The sequence below is a fragment of the Chiloscyllium plagiosum genome, unplaced genomic scaffold (genome assembly GCF_037043375.1).
Source record: "Chiloscyllium plagiosum isolate Xiang-an unplaced genomic scaffold, Cpla_swu_hap1 HiC_scaffold_38, whole genome shotgun sequence".
In the NCBI taxonomy this organism is placed as follows: domain Eukaryota; kingdom Metazoa; phylum Chordata; class Chondrichthyes; order Orectolobiformes; family Hemiscylliidae; genus Chiloscyllium; species Chiloscyllium plagiosum.
This window is the reverse complement of record NW_028270176.1, coordinates 32,309,545-32,330,188: the sequence shown is the minus strand read 5'-3', so window position 1 is coordinate 32,330,188 and position 20,644 is coordinate 32,309,545. Positions and strand designations below refer to the sequence as shown.

The following is a 20,644-nucleotide window of genomic DNA, read 5'->3' as shown; positions in this document are numbered from 1 at the left end:
CCAGACTCACAGCCATGGGTTGACTCTTGACTGCCCCCCGGGCATTTAGGTATGGGCAATAAATGATGGCCCAGTAGGAGAGACCCTCATCCGTGAATGAATTAAAAAAAAAATGAGGGGCATGGACAGAGTGGTGAGGAAGCAGCTGGTTCCCTTCGTTGAAGGGTCAATCACAAGGGAGGGATGGAGGGGGCGTCGTTTCAAAGTGAAAGGCAGGAGGTTTAGGGGAGTTTGAGGAAAGTATGTGATGGTGGGGGTGGGGGTGGGGGTCTGGAATACAGTGTTTGGGGGTGTAGTTGAGCTGAGAAACCTCACGACCATTAAAAAAAACACTTGGATGGGAATTTCATAACATTCAACACTATGGGCCAAGTGCAGGAAATTAGGACGACCTTACACTTAGTGTGTTTTGGCAGTACAGGCTAGATGGGTCAAAGGACCTCCGTTACAGTGTACGGTTCTAAGATTTATGAGAATAAGAACAATTGGAATGTCTCATTCGACAAGTGGGAGTGACGCCTCAGGCAATACCCTGCAAAGTTACAACAAATGGTCTTTCACTCCGAACAAGTGACTGTCCCTTAACAGATGCTGGTGTCTTCCTCAACATGGTCACATCCCCAGCGTACGGAAGGAAGCAGATAATTCATGAGCGTGAGCCAGTTGGTCTGTTACTGTACGTGACTGAGCAGCAGGAATTGACTGGGGAAATGGCACTAGCAGCCCCACACCAAACAAAAAATCGAGTTTTGCGTGCAGGACAGGCAGATCCTACCATCCAAAGTGTGTTAGGGTGATAGAACAGAGCAAGGACTACAATGCCATGGCTACAGAGAAGGTGCACAAGGAGCGAGATCAACATGAGATTGAACATTTGAGAAGTACCATTCAAGATCCCGATAACAACAGGGAAGAAGCTGTTCTTGAATCTGTTGCTACGTGCGTTTAAGCTTTTCTGCCTGATGGAAGAGGGTGGAAGAGATTATAACGGGGGTGGGAAGGATCTTTGATGATGTAGGCTGCTTTCCTGAGATTGTGGGAAGTGTAGACAGAGTCAATGGATGGAAGATTGGCTTATGCAATGGTCTGGGCTGTGTTCCCAATGCTCTGTAGTTTCTTATGGTCCTGGTCAGAGGAGTTACCATAGCCAGCCATGAGACATCCAGATAGGATACTCTTTTTGGCGCATCTGTAAAAATTGGTAAAAATCTTTATGGATGTGCCGAATTTCCTTAGTCTCCTGACTGGGTCCCAGTTCAAAGCCGGAAGTTGTCACCTTCCTACGGTACAACATCATCCGGATATCCACTGGAAAGTCAGTCTTAAACATTGTGCCCAAACAGAACTTAATTCCATGAGCATAGAGATGGACCTGCAGAGGGGTGGTCATACTAACAGAGGAGATCCCATCTTTCCAAGGTCCATTTATACAGATATTACATGCTGTACTGTTTTGTGTTCCAACTTGTGTACAATTTGACTTACAACTGCACTCAGGAACAGAACCCATTCATAACCCAGGGGATTTGCTGTAGATATTGCCTGTTTGGCAATGTTAGTACCCACCTCTGGAGCAGGCAGGACTATAACCCAGTCCTCTTGGCCCACAGGAAGGGACACTACAAGATACCCCTCCAGGGACATGCAATGTCAAATGGGAGAGAGTACTAACTCTGAACTGGGTGTGACCAGCAATCCCAGCATATCCTATACCTGGGATGCAGAATGGTACCTCAGCCATAAACTCTCATCTTCACCCTCGCCTCCCTCAATGTTGCTCATTCAGATCGTATCTTTTTCTGCTATGAACCAATGATTTAGTCCTCACACACCGTTACCAAGCTCCATCGTATTACACTGGAATATCAAAAAGACGTTTGTAGCTCATACCTCATCCAGGTCCGTCCTAGTTGAGTTCCTCCCAGCAACTAAACCGCAAGGAAAAGAATATCAAAGGGCCGAGTTAGTAATTGTCGAATCTTCTGCATATAATTCAATGCTGACTCAAACACATCACCTGTCCTTCAATTGAACTAGGCTCCTCGGTCTGCCCTCCCAATAAACCCATTCTTCTATGGTACACAATCACATTCAAGGGCATGTCAATGGATAGTAAATAATTAACTTTCCGTGGATAATTTCATAATTACTCACTGTCCTATCCACATATCTATGATAATGTAGGCCAGTTAGCAACTCATTGAGAGAAAGTGAGGACTGCAGATGCTGGAGATCAGAGCTGAAAATGTGTTGCTGGAAAAGCGCAGCAGGTCAGGCAGCATCCAAGGAACAGGAGAATCGACGTTTCGGGCATGAGCCCTTCCTGAAGAAGGGATTATGCCCGAAACGTCAATTCTCCTGTTCCTTGGATGCTGCCTGACCTGCTGCGCTTTTCCAGCAACACATTTTCAGCAGTTAGCAACTCATGTCACCATTATTTATCTACCCATCTATTTACCTATCTGTTGAGAAATCTTGAATATCTATCTTTCTATCTATCTATCTATCTATCTATCTATCTATCTATCTATCTATCTATCTATCTATCTATCTATCTATCTATCTATCTATCTATCTATCTGTCTATCTATCTGTCTATCTATGTATCTGTTTGTCTATCTATCTGTCGATCTATCTATCTATCTATCTATCTATCTATCTATCTATCTATCTATCTATCTATCTATCTATCTATCTGTCTGTCTATCTATCTGTCTATCTATCTACCTGTCTATCTATCTATCTATCTATCTATCTATCTATCTATCTATCTATCTATCTATCTATCTATCTATCTATCTATCTATCTATCTATCTATCTATCTATCTATCTATCTATCTATCTATCTATCTGTCTATCTATCTGTCTATCTATGTATCTGTTTGTCTATCTATCTGTCGATCTATCTATCTATCTATCTATCTATCTATCTATCTATCTATCTATCTATCTATCTATCTATCTATCTATCTATCTATCTGTCTATCTATCTGTCTATCTATCTATCTATCTATCTATCTATCTATCTATCTATCTATCTATCTATCTGTCTATCTATCTGTCTATCTATCTACCTGTCTATCTATCTATCTATCTATCTATCTATCTATCTATCTATCTATCTATCTATCTATCTATCTATCTATCTATCTATCTGTCTATCTATCTATCTATCTAATCTATCCATCCCTTCTTTTATTGCAGCAAACTGCAACCATTCTGTGTGTTGACCGGGAGGTGAACATGCAGCTCTGTGTCCGTCAGTGACATCACCGGGAAATCTGTCAGCATTGATACAACTTGTCGTCATGGTTCACATTTAAAAGTCAACTTACCCTGAAAGTGTTGGCTCACCCAGTTCACCAACGTGTATGCCAATAACAGCAGACCAAGCAGCAACACCAGACAGATGACCGCAATGATGACGTACATTCGGAATCTTACCGGGGTAACCTCTGTAAGAGCAAATACATTTCCAATAGGCAGAAGGAAATCCATGAATAAATGTATATGAAATATAACACTGGTTGTCCTGTACCCAATATCATCTCCATGCCAAGAAAAAATATATCGTGATGTAAGTTTTGAGAGATTTTTTATTTATTCACTCTCAGGATGCATCTGCCTCTGGCTAGCCCCAGCATTTATTGCCCATCCCTAATTGCCCAGAGGGTAGTTAAGAGTCAACCACATCACTGTGGGTCTGGAGTCACATGTAGGCCCAGACCAGGTAAGGATGGCAGTTTCCTTCGCTGAAGGACATTAGTGACCCAGATGGGTTTCTCAGACAATGGATTTGTGGTCATCATTAGACCCTTAATTCAAGATTCCTAACTGAATTCAAATTCCACCATGGTGGGACTTGAACCTTACTCCCAGAACATTAGCTGAGTCTCTGTAGTAGTTGCGATGATAACATTAGACCATTGCCTCTCCCAGTTATAGAGTCATAGAGTCATACAGCACAGAAACAGACCCATTGGTCCAACCAGTCCTTACTGACCATGTGCCCAAACTAAAGTAGTCCCCCCTGCCTGCTCCTGGCCCATGTCCCTCCAACCCTTTCCTTTTCAGGTCCTTATCCAAATGTCTTTCAAACATTATAACTGCACCTACATCCACCACTTTCTCAGGAAGTTCAGTCTACACACAAAGCACTCTGTGTGAAAACATTTCCACCTCATGCCTTTTTAGAATCCTTCTCCTCTCACCTTAAAAATAAGCCCCCCCGCCCCAGTCTTGAAGCCCTCCATCCTAGGAAAAGGTCATCTGCTATTTACCCTAGCTGTGTCCATCCTGATTTTATAAACCTCTAAAAGGTCACCCCTCAGCCTCCTACGCTCCAGTGAAAGAAGTCCCAGCCTAGCCAGCTTTTTTTTATAACTCAAACATTCCCATTCCTGGCAACATCCTGGGAAATCTCTCCTAAACCCTCTCCAGTTTAATAATATCCTTCCTGTAACAGGGTGACCAGAACTGGACACAGTATTCCAGAAGGGGCCTCACCAATGTCCTGTACAACCTCAATGTGACGTTCCCAACTCCTACGCTCAAAGGGCTGAGCAATGAAGGGAAGTGTGCTAAACCCATTCTTAACCCCCCTGTCAAAGGATTATGTCCCTGAACCCCTAGATCTCTCTGTTCTACAGCACTACCCAGGTTTTAATTGGACAAGCTCTGCCCTTGTTTGTTTAACCAAAATTCAACACCGCACATTTATCTAAACTGATGACCTCATCGAGGTTTATAAAATCATGAGGGGCATGGATAGGGTGAATTGACTAAGTCTTTCTCCAGGGTGGGGGAGTGCAGAACTAGATTGAAGGTGAGAGGGGAAAGATTTAAAAGGGATCTGGGGAGCAACATTTTCACCCAGAGGGTGGTGTGTGTATGGAATGAGCTGCCAGAGGAAATGGTGGAGACTGGTACAATTGCAACATTTATAAGGCATTTGGATGGGGATATGAACAGGAAGGGTTTATAGGCCAAGTGCTAGTAAATGGGACAGGTGGCTCAGTGGTTTGGCACTGTTGCCTCACGGCGCCAGGGACCCGGGTTCGATCCCAGCCTCGGGTGACTGCATGTGAGTAGTTTGCACACTCTCTCCTTGTCTGTGTGGGTTTCCTCCGGGTGCTCCGGTTTCCTCCCACACTCCAAAGGTGTGCAGGTTAGGGCGGATTGACCATGGGAAATTGTCCCATAGTGCCCAGGGATGTGCAGGTTAGGGTGGATTGGCCATGGGAAATTGTCCCATAGTGCCCAGGGATGTGCAGGTTAGGGTGGATTGACCATGTGAAATTGTCCCAAAGTGCCCAGGGATGTGCAGGTTAGGGTGGATTGGCCATGGGAAATTGTCCCATAGAGCCCAGGGATGTGCAGGTTAGGGTGGATTAGCCATGGGAAATTGTCCCATAGTGCCCAGGGATGTGCAGGTTAGGGTGGATTGGTCATGCTCAGTTGTCCCATAGTGTCCAGGGATATGCAGGTTAGGGTGGATTGGCCATGGGAAATTGTCCCATAGTGTCCAGGGATGTGCAGGTTAGGGTGGATTGGCCATGGGAAATTGTCCCATAGTGTCCAGGGATGTGCAGGTTAGGGTGGATTGGCCATGGGAAATTGTCCCATAGTGTCCAGGGATGTGCAGGTTAGGGTGGATTGGTCATGCTCAGTTGTCCCATAGTGTCCAGGGATATGCAGGTTAGGGTGGATTGGCCATGGGAAATTGTCCCATAGTGTCCAGGGATGTGCAGGTTAGGGTGGATTGGCCATGGGAAATTGTCCCATAGTGTCCAGGGATGTGCAGGTTAGGGTGGATTGGCCATGGGAAATTGTCCCATAGTGCCCAGGGATGTGCAGGTTAGGGTGTATTGGCCATGGGAAATTGTCCCATAGTGTCCAGGGATGTGCAGGTTAGGGTGGATTGGCCATGGGAAATTGTCCCATCGTGCCCACAGATGTTAGGTGCAATTTGGAGGTGCCAGTGTTGTGCTGGGGTGTACAAAGTTAAAAAATCACACAACTTCTGGTTATAGTCCTGAAGAAGGGCTCATGCCCGAAACGTCGATTCTCCTGCTCCTTGGATGTTGCCTGACCTGCTGCGCATTTCCAGCAATACACTTTCAGCTCTGATCTCCAGCACCTGCAGCCCTCACTTTCTCCGACCAGGTTATAGTCCAACAGGTCTGACCTGTTGTGTGATTTTTAATTAGGTTAGGTGCATTAGTCAGGGGTAAAGTTGAGTATGGGGGAATGGGTTTGGATGTGTTACACTTCAGAGGGTCAGTGTGGGCTTGTTGGGCCGAAGGGCCTGTTTCCACACTGTAGGGCTTCTATGATTAATTTAGGATATCTGGTCAGCACAGATGAGCTGGGCCGAAGGGCCTGTTTCCATGCTGTACATGTCTATGCATTGCATCTGCCATTCATCAGCCCACTATTATCCCACATTTATATGGCAAACCTACTACCTTGTTCAGATATTTTATAAATTGGGTAAAATATGGGCTATAGATGGTGGCACAACCAGTGACACCCACATCCCATGAACGAATTAACAAAAACGAAAATAAATTGCCCTTTCTGTTGATGTTCCAGTGACATCAGGTTTTTTGACGAAGGAAGTGTGATTGACCTTTTGCAGTGTTTATAAATATTGGGAAGAACTAGCAGCTAAAAAGGGAAGTGAATCTAAGATAGAGGAAGTAAAAGTCATGCACTTCAACCACATTTGAATATTGCCGGATTTAATTGCCTCTATTTGAGTCAATTTCAGCACACAGACACACACCATATTACAAAACGGTGCTGCCAAGCAGGACCAGCAACTGCTCAGCAATGACCTGCCCAGCTTGGGTTCCACCAGGGCCACTCAGCTCCTGACCTCAATATAGCCTCGGCTCACCAAAAGCTGAATTGGGCGAGGGGAGGGGAGAGTGACAGCTCTTGACATCAAGGCGACATTCGACCGAGTGTGGCATCACGGAGCCCTGGTAAAGCTGGATTCAATGGGTATCAGGGGGCAAAGTCTCCACCGGCTGGAGTCATACCTGATAACGCAGGGAGATGATCGTGGTCGTTGGAGGGCCAGGCCCGCTCTGCTGGAGTTCCTCAGGGTGGCATGGTGGTTAGCATTGCTGCCTCACAGCACCAGAGATCTGGGTTCGATTCCAGCCTCGGGGACCTGTCTGTGTGGAGTTTGCACATTCACCCCGTGTCTGTGTGGGTTTCCACCGGGTGCTCCGGTTTCCTCCCACATTCCAAAGATTTGTAAATTAGGGTGGATTGGCCATGCTAAATTGTCCCATAGTGTCCAGGGATGTGCAGGTTAGGGTGGATTGGCCATGGGAAATTGTCCCATAGTGCCCAGGGATGTGCAGGTTAGGGTGGATTGGCCATGGGAAATTACCCATAGTGCCCAGGGATGTGCAGGTTAGGGTGGATTGGCCATGGGAAATTGTCCCATAGTGTCCAGGGATGTGCAGGTTAGGGTGGATTGGCCATGGGAAATTACCCATAGTGCCCAGGGATGTGCAGGTTAGGGTGGATTGGCCATGGGAAATTGTCCCATAGTGCCCAGGGATGTGCAGGTTAGGGTGGATTGGCCATGGGAAATTGTCCCATAGTGTCCAGGGATGTGCAGGTTAGGGTGTATTGGCCATGGGAAATTGTCCCATAGTGCCCAGGGATGTGCAGGTTAGGGTGGATTGGCCATGGGAAATTACCCATAGTGCCCAGGGATGTGCAGGTTAGGGTGGATTGGCCATGGGAAATTACCCATAGTGCCCAGGGATGTGCAGGTTAGGGTGGATTGGCTATGTTAAATTGTCCCATAGTGTCCAGGGATGTGCAGGTTAGGGTGGATTGGCCATGGGGAATTACCCATAGTGCCCAGGGATGTGCAGGTTAGGGTGGATTGGTCATGGAAAATTGTCCCATAGTGCCCAGGGATGTGCAGGTTAGGGTGGATTGGCCATGGGAAATTACCCCATAGTGCCCAGGGATGTGCAGGTTAGGGTGGATTGGCCATGGGAAATTACCCCATAGTGCCCAGGGATGCGAAGGTTAGGTGCATTAGTCAGGGGTAACTGCAGAGGAATGGATTTGGATGGGATACATGTCAGAGGGTGGTGTGACCTTGTTGGGCCGAAGGGCCTGTTTCCACACTGTAGGGATTCTACAGTGAAGGAGGTACTGTCTAATCAGATATGCCACGCCATGCCTTCAGAGAAGGTGGAATTGAGCTGAGTTTTCCAGACTGGGAAGATTACAGGCCCTAGGTTCCATCCATCTCCCTGCACAGCTGACCCAGTGTGCTTTTCCAGCACCACACCGTCCATCCATCTTCAGCTGCGTCAACAATGACCTTGGCTCCATATTCCTGGGAATATTTACTGGTGATTGCACAATGCTCAGCACCATTTATGACTGATCAGATTCTGAATCAATCCATGTCGGAATCCAACAAACTGAGAACTGAGGATACCGAAGTTAAATAGATAAAGAATACTTGAGAAATTCAGCAGGTCTGGCACAATCTGTGGAGGGAAAGACAGACTTAATGTTGTGCATCCAGTCACTCTTTTATAGTCTGACAAAGGAGCACTGGATGTGAGATATTAACTCTGCCTTTTCTGTCAACTGATGCTGGCAGACCTGCTGAGTTTCTCCAGCACTCTATATTAAGTGCAGCAAGACCTGGACAATGTTTGGCTTGGGATGACCAGCAGTAAGTAATGTTCAGAACAAACAACTACCAAACAGTGAGAGCAAATCTAAGCATTGCTCTTTGATACTGAATGTTGCTACTGTTTGTGCTGCCAGTGACATCCTGGGGGTTACCATTGACTGAAACTGAACTGGACCCGCCACATAAACACAGTGGCTACAAGAGCAGGTCAGGGACCAGCAGTGAGGAACTCCCCTCCTGTCTCCCCCCAAAACCTGTCCCACCATCGACAAGGCACAAGGCAGGAGGGTGAGGGAATACTCCCCACTTGCCCCTGGGTGGGGGCAGCTCCAACAACACTCGAGAAGCTCGACACCATCCAGAGACAAAGCAGCCCCCACACCCACAAACATCCCCTTCCCCCTCCCCCCACCGAAGTTCAGTAACAGCAGTGTGTACCATCCCCTCCCTCCCCCCACCGACGCTCAGTAACAGCAGTGTGTACCATCCCCTCCCTACCCCCACCGACGCTCAGTAACAGCAGTGTGTACCATCCCCTCCCTCCCCCCACCGACGCTCAGTAACAGCAGTGTGTACCAGCCCCTCCCTCCCCCACTGACGCTCAGTAACAGCAGTGTGTACCATCCCCTCCCTCCCCCCACCGACGCTCAGTAACAGCAGTGTGTACCATCCCCTCCCTCCCCCCACCGACGCTCAGTAACAGCAGTGTGTACCATCCCCTCCCTCCCCCACCGACGCTCAGTAACAGCAGTGTGTACCATCCCCTCCCTCCCCCCACCGACGCTCAGTAACAGCAGTGTGTACCATCCCCTCCCTCCCCACCGACGCTCAGTAACAGCAGTGTGTACCATCCCCTCCCTCCTCCACCGACGCTCAGTAACAGCAGTGTGTACCATCCCCTCCCTCCCCCACCGACGCTCAGTAACAGCAGTGTGTACCATTCCCTCCCTCCCCCACTGACGCTCAGGAACAGCAGTGTGTACCATCCCCTCCCTCCGACGCTCAGGAACAGCAGTGTGTACCATCCCCTCCCTCCCTCCACCGACGCTCAGTAACAGCAGTGTGTACCATCCCCTCCCCTCCCCTCCCCCCACCGACGCTCAGTAACAGCAGTGTTTACCATCCCCTCCCTCCCCCACTGATGCACAGTAACAACAGTGTGTACCATCCCCTCCCTCCCCCACTGACGCTCGGTAACAGCAGTGTGTACCATCCCCCCCCACCCCCCCACCGACGCTCAGTAACAGCAGTGTGTACCATCCCCTCCCTCTCCCCACCGACGCTCAATAACAGCAGTGTGTACCATCCCCTCCCTCCCCCAGCGACGCTCAGTAACAGCAGTGTGTACCATCCCCTCCCTCCCCCCCCGACGCTCAGTAACAGCAATGTGTACCATCCCCTCCCTCCCCCACCGACCCTCAGTAACAGCAGTGTGTACCATCCCCTCCCTCCCCCCCCGACGCTCAGTAACAGCAATGTGTACCATCCCCTCCCTCCCCCACCGACCCTCAGTAACAGCAGTGTGTACCATCCCCTCCCTCCCCCCCACCGACCCTCAGTAACAGCAGTGTGTACCATCCCCTCCCTCCCCCCACCGACCCTCAGTAACAGCAGTGTGTACCGTCCCCTCCCTCCCCCCACCGACCCTCAGTAACAGCAGTGTGTACCATCCCCTCCCTCCCCCAACGACGCTCAGTAACAGCAGTGGGTACCATCCCCTCCCTCCCCCCCACCCACGCTCAGTAACAGCAGTGGGTACCATCCCCTCCCTCCCCCCACCGACGCTCAGTAACAGCAGTGTGTACCATCCCCTCCCTCCCCCCACCGACGCTCAGTAACAGCAGTGTGTACCATCCCCTCCCTCCCCCCACCGACGCTCAGTAACAGCAGTGTGTACCATCCCCTTCCACCCCCCCACCGACGCTCAGTAACAGCAGTGTGTACCATCCCCTCCCTTCCCCCACCGACGCTCAGTAACAGCAGTGTGTACCATCCCCTCCCTCCCCCCCACCCACGCTCAGTAACAGCAGTGGGTACCATCCCCTCCCTCCCCCCACTGACGCTCAGTAACAGCAGTGTGTACCATCCCCTTCCACCCCCCCACCGACCCTCAGTAACAGCAGTGTGTACCATCCCCTCCCTCCCCCACCGATCCTCAGGCAGCGCCTTCAAAACCCACGGCCACTTCCATCTGGAAGGACAAGGGGCAGCAGGTACATGGGAACACCACCCCCTACAAGTTCCCCTCCGAGCCCCTCACCATCCCGACTTGGTAGTATATCAGCCGTTCCTTCCTGGTTCAGAATCCTGGAATTCTCTCCCTCAGGGACATTGTTGATCTACTGACAGCAACACAGCCTCAGTTTAAGAGAGTATAGGAAAGTAAAGATTAGGACCAGGTGCTGGTCATTCTGCCCCTCAAGCCTGTCTCACCATTTAACAAGGTCATAGGTCATCTTCTCCAGGCGTTAACCCTCATAACCCCCAGTTCAACATAACTCCCAACTCTTTGATCTTCAAAAATATATCCACCTCCTCTTTCATTTCTTTTCCGGATCTAACAAAGAGCAAAGAACATTCCAGCACAGGGACAGGCCCTTCAGCCCACCAAGCCTGCATTGCTCTATGATACCTGTGTGAGATATAAAGAAACCTGTTGCCTGTTTGGTGTGCAGACCCCTTTATGCCCTGCCTATTCAAGTATCTGTCAAGGTAGCTCTTAAATGTCACTATTGTATCTCCAACACCTCCTCTGGCAGCAAATTATGTGCCATTGCCATCTTTAAATTTACCCCCTTTTACCTTTAAACCTATCAGACTTCATAATCGACATTAAAGACTATAAGGGCATAAGACATAGGAGCAGGAATTAGGCCATTCAGCCCATTGAGTCTGCTCCCCCATTCAATCATGGCTGAGACCTTTATCAACCCCATTCTCCCACTTTCTCCCCACAACCCCATATCCCCTTGACACACAAGAGCCTCTCTATCTCCGTGTTAAATAGACTCAGTGACCCGGCCCCCACAGCCTTTTGTGGGAGTGAATCCCACAGATTTCCCACCCTATGGCTGAAGAAGTCTCTCCTTATCTCTGTTCTAAAGGGTCTTCCCTTTACTCTGAGGCTGTGCGCTCGGGTCCTTGTCTCTCCGACCGATGGAAACATCTTCCCAACATCCACTCTGTCCAGGCCGTACGGTATTCTGTAAGTTTCAATTACATCCTCCCTCATCCTTCTAAACTCCATCAAGTATAGACCCAGAGCCCTCAAACATTCCTCACGCATTAAGCTTTTCATTCCTGGGACCATTCTCATGAACCTCCTCTGGGCCCACTCCAAGGGCCAGTCCATCCTTCCTGAGATATGGGGCCCAAAACCGCACACAATACCCCGAATGTGGTCTGACCAGAGCCTTATAGAGCCTCAGAGGTACATCCCAGCTTTTATATTCAAGTCCTCTCAAAATAAATGTCATCATTACATTTGTCTTCCTAACTACTGACTCAACCTGCAAGTTTACCTCAAGAGAATCCTGGACTAGAATTCCCAAGTCTCTTTGCACTTCAGACTTCTGAATTTTCTCCCCATTGAGAAAATAGTCCATGTCTCTGTTCTTCCTACCAAAGGTCATGACCTCACACTTTCCCACGTTGTACTGTATCTCCCACTTCTTTGCCCACTCTCCTGACCTGTCCAAATCCTTCTGCCGCCTCCTCAATGCTACCTGACCCTCTGCCTATCTTTGAATCACCTGCAAACTTAGTCAGAACGCCCTCAGTTCCTTCATCTAAACTGTTAATGTGTAAAGTGAAGAGTTGTGGTCCCAACACTGAGCCTTGCGGAACACCACTTGTCACCGGCTGCCATTCTTGAGAAGGACCCTTTATCCCCACTCTCTGCTTCCTGCTCCATGCTAGCACCTTGCCTCTAGCACCACGGGCCCTTATCTTACCCAGCAGCCTCCTGTGTGGCACCATGTCAAAGGCCTTCTTGAAATCCAGTTGGATAACATCCATTGGCTCCCCTTGGTCTAACCTGCTCGCTACTTCCTCAAAGAATTCTAGCAGATTTGTCAGGAATCACCTCCCCTTGATGGAACCATGCTGACTTTGCCCTATTTTACCATCCACATCCAATTATTCAGAAATCTCATCCTTCACAATGGATTCCAGGATATTGCCCATGACCGAGATTAGGCTAATAGGTCTGCAATTTTCTGTCTTTTGCCTTACTCCCTTTTTAACCAGGGGTATCATGTTAGTGATCTTCCTCTAGGACCCTCCTTGATTCTAACAATTCCTGAAAGAATTTCTATCCCGAGAAAACAATTCTGACTGTCAATTCTATCCATGCCTCTCATTATTTGTATAAACATTTATTCGGTCACCCCTCATCCTTCAATGTTCAAGTGAAAGTAAGCCAAGTTCGTCCAATGTCTCCACAAAGAGACCTTGGAGTGCAGCTTCATAGCTCCTTGAAAGTGGAGTCGCAGGTGGATAGGATAGTGAAGGAGGCGTTTTGTATGCTTTCCTTTATTGGTCAGAGTATTGAGTACAGGAGTTGGGAGGTCATGTTGTGGCTGTACAGGACATCGGTTATGTGGCAAACCAGGCAAATCCAAAGCCTCTGCATTCGTCTGGTAGTGTGACAAACAGAACTGTCCCCAATATTTGAAAAGTGGTCTCACTGAAGTTCTGTGCAGCTGCAAGATGACTTACCAGGTTTCATGGTTTATGCTCTGACCAATGAAGGCAATCATGCCATGTGCCTTCTTGAACACCTTATCCACCCGTGTTGCCACTTTCAGGGAGGACACAGTGAGGTCCCTGATGAAGGGCTCCAGCCCGAAACGTTGATTTCCCTGCTTCTCGGATGCTGGCCGACCTGCTGTGCTTTTCCAGCAGTACACTCCCAACGCTTTCCACTTCAGGACCTGTCCCTCTGTCTGCTGACGTTACAGAGGGTTCTGCCAATGACTGTAGACCTCCTTCCTGCATTAGACTTTCCAAAATGCATAACCTCGCATTCATCCTGACTAAATCCCATCTGCCACTACTCTGTCAAAGTCTCCAGCCGCCACAAGGATTGGTGCTGGGTCCACTAATTTTTGTCATTTATATAAATGATTTGGATATGAGCATAAGAGGTACAGTTAGTAAGGTTGGAGATGACACCAAAATTGGAGATGTAGTCGACAGCAAAAAAGGTTACTTCAGATTACAACAGGATCTGGACCAGATGGGCCAATGGACTGAGAAGTGGCAGATGGAGTTTAATTCAGATAAATGTGAGGTGCTGCATTTTGGGAAAGCAAATCTTAGCAGGATTTATACACTTAATGATAAGATCCTAGGGAGTGTTGCTGAACAAAGAGACCTTGGAGTGCAGGTTGATAGCTCCTTGAAAGTGGAGTCACAGGTAGATAAGATAGTGAAGAAGGCGTTTGGTATGCTTTCCTTTATTGGTCAGAGTATTGAGTACAGGAGTTGGGAGGTCATGTTGCAGCTGTACAGGACATTGGTTCGGCAACTTTTGGAATATTGCATGAAATTCTGGTCTCCCTGCTGTAGGAAGGATATTGTGAAACTTGAAAGGGTTCGGGAAAGATTTACAAGGATGTTGCCAGGGTTGGAGGGTTTGAGCTACAGGGAGAGGCTGAACAGGCTGGGGCTGTTTTCCCTGGAGCGTCAGAGGCTGAGGGTTGACCTTATAGAGGTTTACAAAATCATGAGGGGTATGGATAGGATAAATAGACAAGGTCTTTTCCCTGGGGTGGGGAAGACTAGAACTAGAGGTTTATAAAATCATGAGGGGCATGGATAGGGTAAATAGACAAGGTCTTTTTCCCTGGGGTGGGGGAGTCCAGAACTAGCGGGACATAGGTTTAGAGTGAGAGGGGAAAGATAGAAAAGAGACCTAAGGGGCAACTTTTTCACACAGAGGGTGGTACGTGTATGGAATGAGCTGCCAGAGGAAGTGGTGGAGACTGGGACAATGACAACATTTAAAAGCCCTCTGGATGGGGACATGAATAGAAAGGGTTCAGAGGGATATGGGCCGGGTGCTGACAGGTGGGACTAATTTGGATTAGGATATCTAGGCGGAAGTGGGTACTGCAGATGCTGGAGATTAGAGTGAAGATTAGAGTGGTGCTGGAAAAGCACAGCAGGTCAGGCAGCATCCGAGGAGCAAGAGAATCGACGTTTCGGGCAAAAGCCCTTCGTTAGGATATCTGGTCGGTACGAACAAGTTAGACCGAAGGGTCTGTTTCCTTGCTGTACATCTCTGTGACTCTATTGATACCCAGCTGGCAATTCCTCCTCACTATCCACGGCTCCCCCTCAATCTTAGCACGCCGTCCATTCTCCTCCATCTGATATGCTACAAACAGCAGGGGTCCCAGCACTGATCTCTGCAGAAACTCCAGGATCTCCAGGCAGAACAGCTTCCTCAATTCACTCGAGTGGAGAATTTCAGACATTCACCTCATTTGGGTGTTCCCTTGGTCTGTAACTGTGTTGTCTGAGATTCTAGTTTTGGATTCCTTCACTAGGAAAAGTGTCTTCAGGATCACAGGATTGTTAGAGCCCTATTATATCTTATGCCAGTCTCTTCCTTTGCCCACCACACTATAGCGATCCAAACACCCAATCAATGCCCCTCTAGAATGCCTCAAGTCAACCTGCATCCAGGAAACGTAGATTGTAGATTATTTACAGTGTGGAAACAGGCCCAACAAGTCCACACCGACCCTCCGAAGAGCAACCCACCCATACCCACTCCCCAACATTTACCCCTTCACCTAACACTACGGGCAATTTAGCGTGGCCAATTCACCTAACCTACACGTTTTTTTTTTTAAAATGTGGGAGGAAACCGGAGCACAACAAGTCCACAGTGATCTTCCGAAGAGAAACCTACCCAGACCCATTCCCCTACTATCCTATATTTACTTGACTGATGCACCTAACCTATGTATCCCTGAACACTATGGGGCAATTTATCATGGCCGATTCACCTATCCTACGTGCCTTTGGATTGTGGGAGGAAACCCACGCAGACACGGGGAGAATGTGCAACCTCCACACAGACAGTCGCCCGAGGGTGGGATTGAACCCGGGTCTCTGGCGCTGTGAGGCAGCAGTGCTAACCACTGCGCCGCCCACTTACACATCACCATCAAACTCGGGGCCCTGTCGTTCTTGCTCCTTTTGAAAGTGGGAATAACCTCTCCCTCTCAGCTCGATTCAGCTTGCTTGTGGCATTCGAAAACCTCAAACAAATCTACTCTCAGCCTTTATCTCGCCAGTCCCAACTTCTTCAATTCATCACTGAACTTCCTCATGCCTGCAAACATTCTTGTGAATCGTGTCTGTCTCTCTCTCTGAGACAATAGACGATAGACAATAGACAATAGGTGCAGGAGCAGGCCATTCTGCCCTTTAAGCCTGCAACACCATTCAATATGATCATGGCTGATCATTCCTAATCAGTATCCTCTTCCTGCCTTATCTCCATAACCCTTGATTTCACTATCCTTGAGAGCTCTATCCAACTCTTTCTTAAATGAATCCAGAGACTGGGCCTCCACTGCCCTCTGGGGCAGAGCATTCCACACAGCCACCACTCTCTGGGTGAAGAAGTTTCTCCTCATCGCTGTCCTAAATGGTCTACCCCATATTTTTAAGCTGTGTCCTCTGGTTCGGCACTCACCCATCAGTGGAAACATGTTTCCTGCTGCCAGAGTGTCCAATCCTTTAATAATCTTATATGTCTCAATCAGATCCCCTCTCAGTCTTCTAAACTCAAGGGTATACAAGCCCAGTCGCTCCAAGCTTTCAACATAAGATAGTCCCGCCATTTCAGGAATTGACCTCGTGAACCTACGCTGCACTCCCTCAATAGCCAGAATGTCACAACATCTTCCCTGTCAAACCCCTTCAAAATCTTGCGCGTCTCTGTAAAAATCATCCCTCACTCTTTCTTAAAATTCATTCACTTGGGATGAAAGCATCATTGACTCAGCCAATACTTATTGCCCATCCCTAATTGGCCAGAGGACATGTTAAGGGTCCACCACGTTGCTGTGGGTCTAGAGGCACATGGAGGCCAGACCAGGTAAGGATGGCAATTTCCTTCCCTAAAGGACACCCAGTGAACAGGATGGGGATTTCTAACAATTGGCAATGAATTCATGATTATCATCAGACAGTTATTTCCAGATATTTATAGAATGCAAATTCCACCATCTCCCACAGTAGGATTCGAACCCAGGTCCACAGCATATCACCCAGGTCTCTGGATTAGCAGTGGATTTGGGTGGATTGGCCATGCTATATTGTCCCATATTGTCCAGGGTGGTGCAGGTTAGGGTGGATTGGTCATGGGAAATTTTCCCATAGAGTCCAGGGATGTGCAGGTTAGGGTGGATTGGCCATGGCAAATTGTCCCATAGTGCCCAGGGATGTGCAGGTTAGGGTGGATTGGCCATGGGAAATTGTCCCATAGTGCCCAGGGATGTGCAGGTTAGGGTGGATTGGCCATGGGAAATTGTCCCATAGTGCCCAGGGATGTACAGGTTAGGGTGGATTGGCCATGGGAAATTGTCCCATAGTGCCCAGGGATGTGCAGGTTAGGGTGGATTGGCCATGGGAAATTGTCCCATAGTGCCCAGGGATGTACAGGTTAGGGTGGATTGGCCCAGGGAAACGCAAGGTTGTTGGGAGGTGGATGCTCTTTGCAGTCTCGGTGTAGACTTGATTGGCCGAATGGCCTCTTTCTGCACTGAAGGGACTCTTGGAGTCAGTGACTTTGCTGTTGGTCTGGAGTTACATGTAGGACAGAGCACTGCTGATAACCACCAACGTTTGGGGTTTTCTTCCCTGCAATCAATAATCATTTCATGGTCACCAACACTGATACTGTCACATTCCAGACATATCCATCAATTCCTCTGAAATTGCAGCAATCGGAGTCGCTGCCAAAGAGCTGGGTTCCTGGTTTAGTAGCCCAGGGATTCCCGAAATGGTGCCACTGTATTGTTACCTCTGCACAAAGAGTTGTTTCCCTCACCTGAAATGGTCAACACCGTTTCACTTGAAAAGCTTCCATCTGGGTACGTTGTCCAGGAACAGACATAGAGTCCGGCGTCTCTTCTGCTAAAGTTTCTTATCACCAGTGTGGCGTCTTCCTTCGAAGGGTTTTGGAAGGAAATGAGAGTGGAGTTACCCTCTCCTGGGTAACTGACCCCATACTGAGGATTGTACACAGCAATGTTGGCCTTGCTAGGACCCTTCCAGGTCACAGAGGCCACATTCACCTCGGCACCGGAAACGATGAGGTGACACGGGAGGATCACAGTCTGGTCCTGATTTCCATACACAGACTCCAAGGTGTGCACAGTCACAACAGCACGACCTAATGAAAATGTAAAGAGAAACAGAGATTGAGCACAGTTCCGGTTCTTCATTCATTTTGTGGGATGTGGGGGTCACTGGCTGGGCCCAATACCCGTCCCTAGTTGCCCCCCCTTGAGGAGGTGGGGGTGAGCTGCCTTCTTGACCCGCTGCAGTCCACGTGCTGTAGGGTAGACCCACAATGTGCCTGAGGGAGGGAATCCCAGGATTCTGACCCAGGAAGGAACGGCCGATATATTTCCAAGTCGGGAGGGTGAGGGGCTGGGAGGGGAACTTGCGGGGGGGGGGGGGTTGGTGTTCCCATGTACCTGCTGCCCCTTGTCCTTCCAGATGGAAGTGGCCGTGGGTTTGTAAGGTGCTGCCTGAGGGTCTTTGGGGAGTAACTGCAGCACATCTTGTAGCTGGTACAACACTGGGGGGGGGGGGGAGAGGGAGGGGATGGTACACAATGCTGTTACTGAGTGTCGGTGGAGGAGGGAGGGAATGGTACACACTGCTGTTACTGAGCGTCGGTCGGGGGGAGGGAGGGGATGGTACACACTGCTGTTACTGAGCGTCGGTGGGGGGAGGGATGGGATGGTACACACTGCTGTTACTGAGGGTCGGTGGGGGGAGGAAGGGGCTGGTACACAATGCTGTTACTGAGTGTCAGTGGAGGAGGGAGGGAATGGTACACATTGCTGTTACTGAGTGTCGGTGGCGGGAGGGAGGGGATGGTACACACTGCTGTTACTGAGGGTCGGTGGGGGGAGGGAGGGGCTGGTACACAATGCTGTTACTGAGTGTCAGTGGAGGAGGGAGGGAATGGTACACACTGCTGTTACTGAGTGTCAGTGGGGGAGGGAGGGGATGGTACACACTGCTGTTACTGAGTGTCGGTGGGGGGAGGGAGGGGATGGTACACACTGCTGTTACTGACTGTCGGTGGGGGAGGGAGGGGATAGTACACACTGCTGTTACTGAGCGTCGGTGGGGGGAGGGAGGGAATGGAACACACTGCTGTTACTGAGTGTCGGTGGGGGAGGGAGGGAATGGTACACACTGCTGTTACTGAGTGTCGGTGGGGGGAGGGAGGGGATGGTACACACTGCTGTTACTGAGTGTCGGTGGGGGAGGGAGGGGATGGTACACACTGCTGTTGCTGAGCGTCGGTGGGGGGAGGGAGGTGATGGTACACACTGCTGTTACTGAGCGTCGGTGGGGGGAGGGAGGTGATGGTACACACTGCTGTTACTGAGCGTCGGTGGTGGGGGGGAGGGAGGGGATGATACAAACTGCTGTTACTGAGTGTCGGTGGGGGAGGGAGGGGATGGTACACACTGCTGTTACTGAGTGTCGGTGAGGGAGGGAGGGGATGGTACACAATGCTGTTACTAAATGTCGGTGAGGGTGGGAGGGGATGGTACACATTGCTGTTACTGAGCGTCGGTGTGGGAGGGAGGGAATGGTACACACTGCTGTTACTGAGTGTCGGTGGGGGAGGGAGGGGATGGTACACAATGCTGTTACTAAATGTCGGTGGGGGAGGGAGAGGATGGTACACACTGATGTTACTGAGCGACCGTGGGGGGAGGGAGGGGATGGAACACCCTGCTGTTACTGAGCGTCTGTGGGGGAGGGAGGGGATGGAACACCCTGCTGTTACTGAGCGTCGGGGGGGAGGGAGGGGATGGTACACACTGCTGTTTCTGAGTGTCGGTGGTGGGGGGAGGGGATGGTACACATTACTGTTACTGACCGTCGGTGGGGGAGGGAGGGGATGGTACACAATGCTGTTACTAAGTGTCGGTGGGGGGAGAGAGGGGATGGTACACACTGCTGTTACTGAGTGTCGGTGGGGGGAGGGAGGGGTTGGTTTACACTGCTGTTACTGAGCGTCGGTGGGGGAGGGAGGAGATGGTACACACTGCTGTTACTGAGCGTCGGTGGGGGAGGGAGGGGATGGTACACACTGCTGTTACTGAGCGTCGGTGGGGGGAGGGAGGGGATGGTACAAACTGCTGTTACTGAGGGTCAGTGGGGGAGGGAGGGGATGGTACACACTGCTGTTACTGAGCGTCGGTGGGGGGAGGGAGGGGATGGCACACACTGCTGTTACTGAGCGTCGGTGGGGGAGGGAGGGGATGGTACACACTGCTGTTACTGAGCGTCGGTGGGGGAGGGAGGGGATGGTACACACTGCTGTTACTGAGCGTCGGTGGGGGGAGGGAGCGGATGGTACACACTGCGGTTCTTGAGCGACAGTGGGGAGGGAGGGGGTGGTACACACTGCTCTTACTGAGCGTCGGTGGGGGAGGGAGGGGATGGTACATACACTGCTGTTACTGAGCGTCGGTGGGGGGAGGGAGCGGATGGTACACACTGCGGTTCTTGAGCGACAGTGGGGAGGGAGGGGATGGTACACACTGCTCTTACTGAGCGTCGGAGGGGGGGGGATGTTACACACTGCTGTCACTGAGGGTCGGTGGGGGAGGGAGGTGATGGTACACACTGCTGTTACTGAGTGTCGGTGGAGGAGGGCGGGAATGGTACACACTGCT

General features: G+C 49.8%; 1 protein-coding gene across 1 annotated transcript in view; it reads right to left on the bottom strand.

Annotated features, from left to right (window-relative positions):
* LOC148139416 (nectin 1b-like) overlaps positions 1-20,644 on the bottom strand; it is a 63,984-nt gene that overhangs the window by 4,460 nt on the left and 38,880 nt on the right. Inside the window, exons 2-4 of the mRNA XM_087980742.1 lie at positions 17,761-18,105; positions 3,337-3,456; positions 1,891-1,928 (exon numbers count right to left, since the gene is read on the bottom strand). Coding sequence (XP_087836868.1) covers positions 1,891-1,928; positions 3,337-3,456; positions 17,761-18,105 — 503 coding nt within the window. The remainder of the gene's footprint in view (positions 1-1,890; positions 1,929-3,336; positions 3,457-17,760; positions 18,106-20,644) is intronic.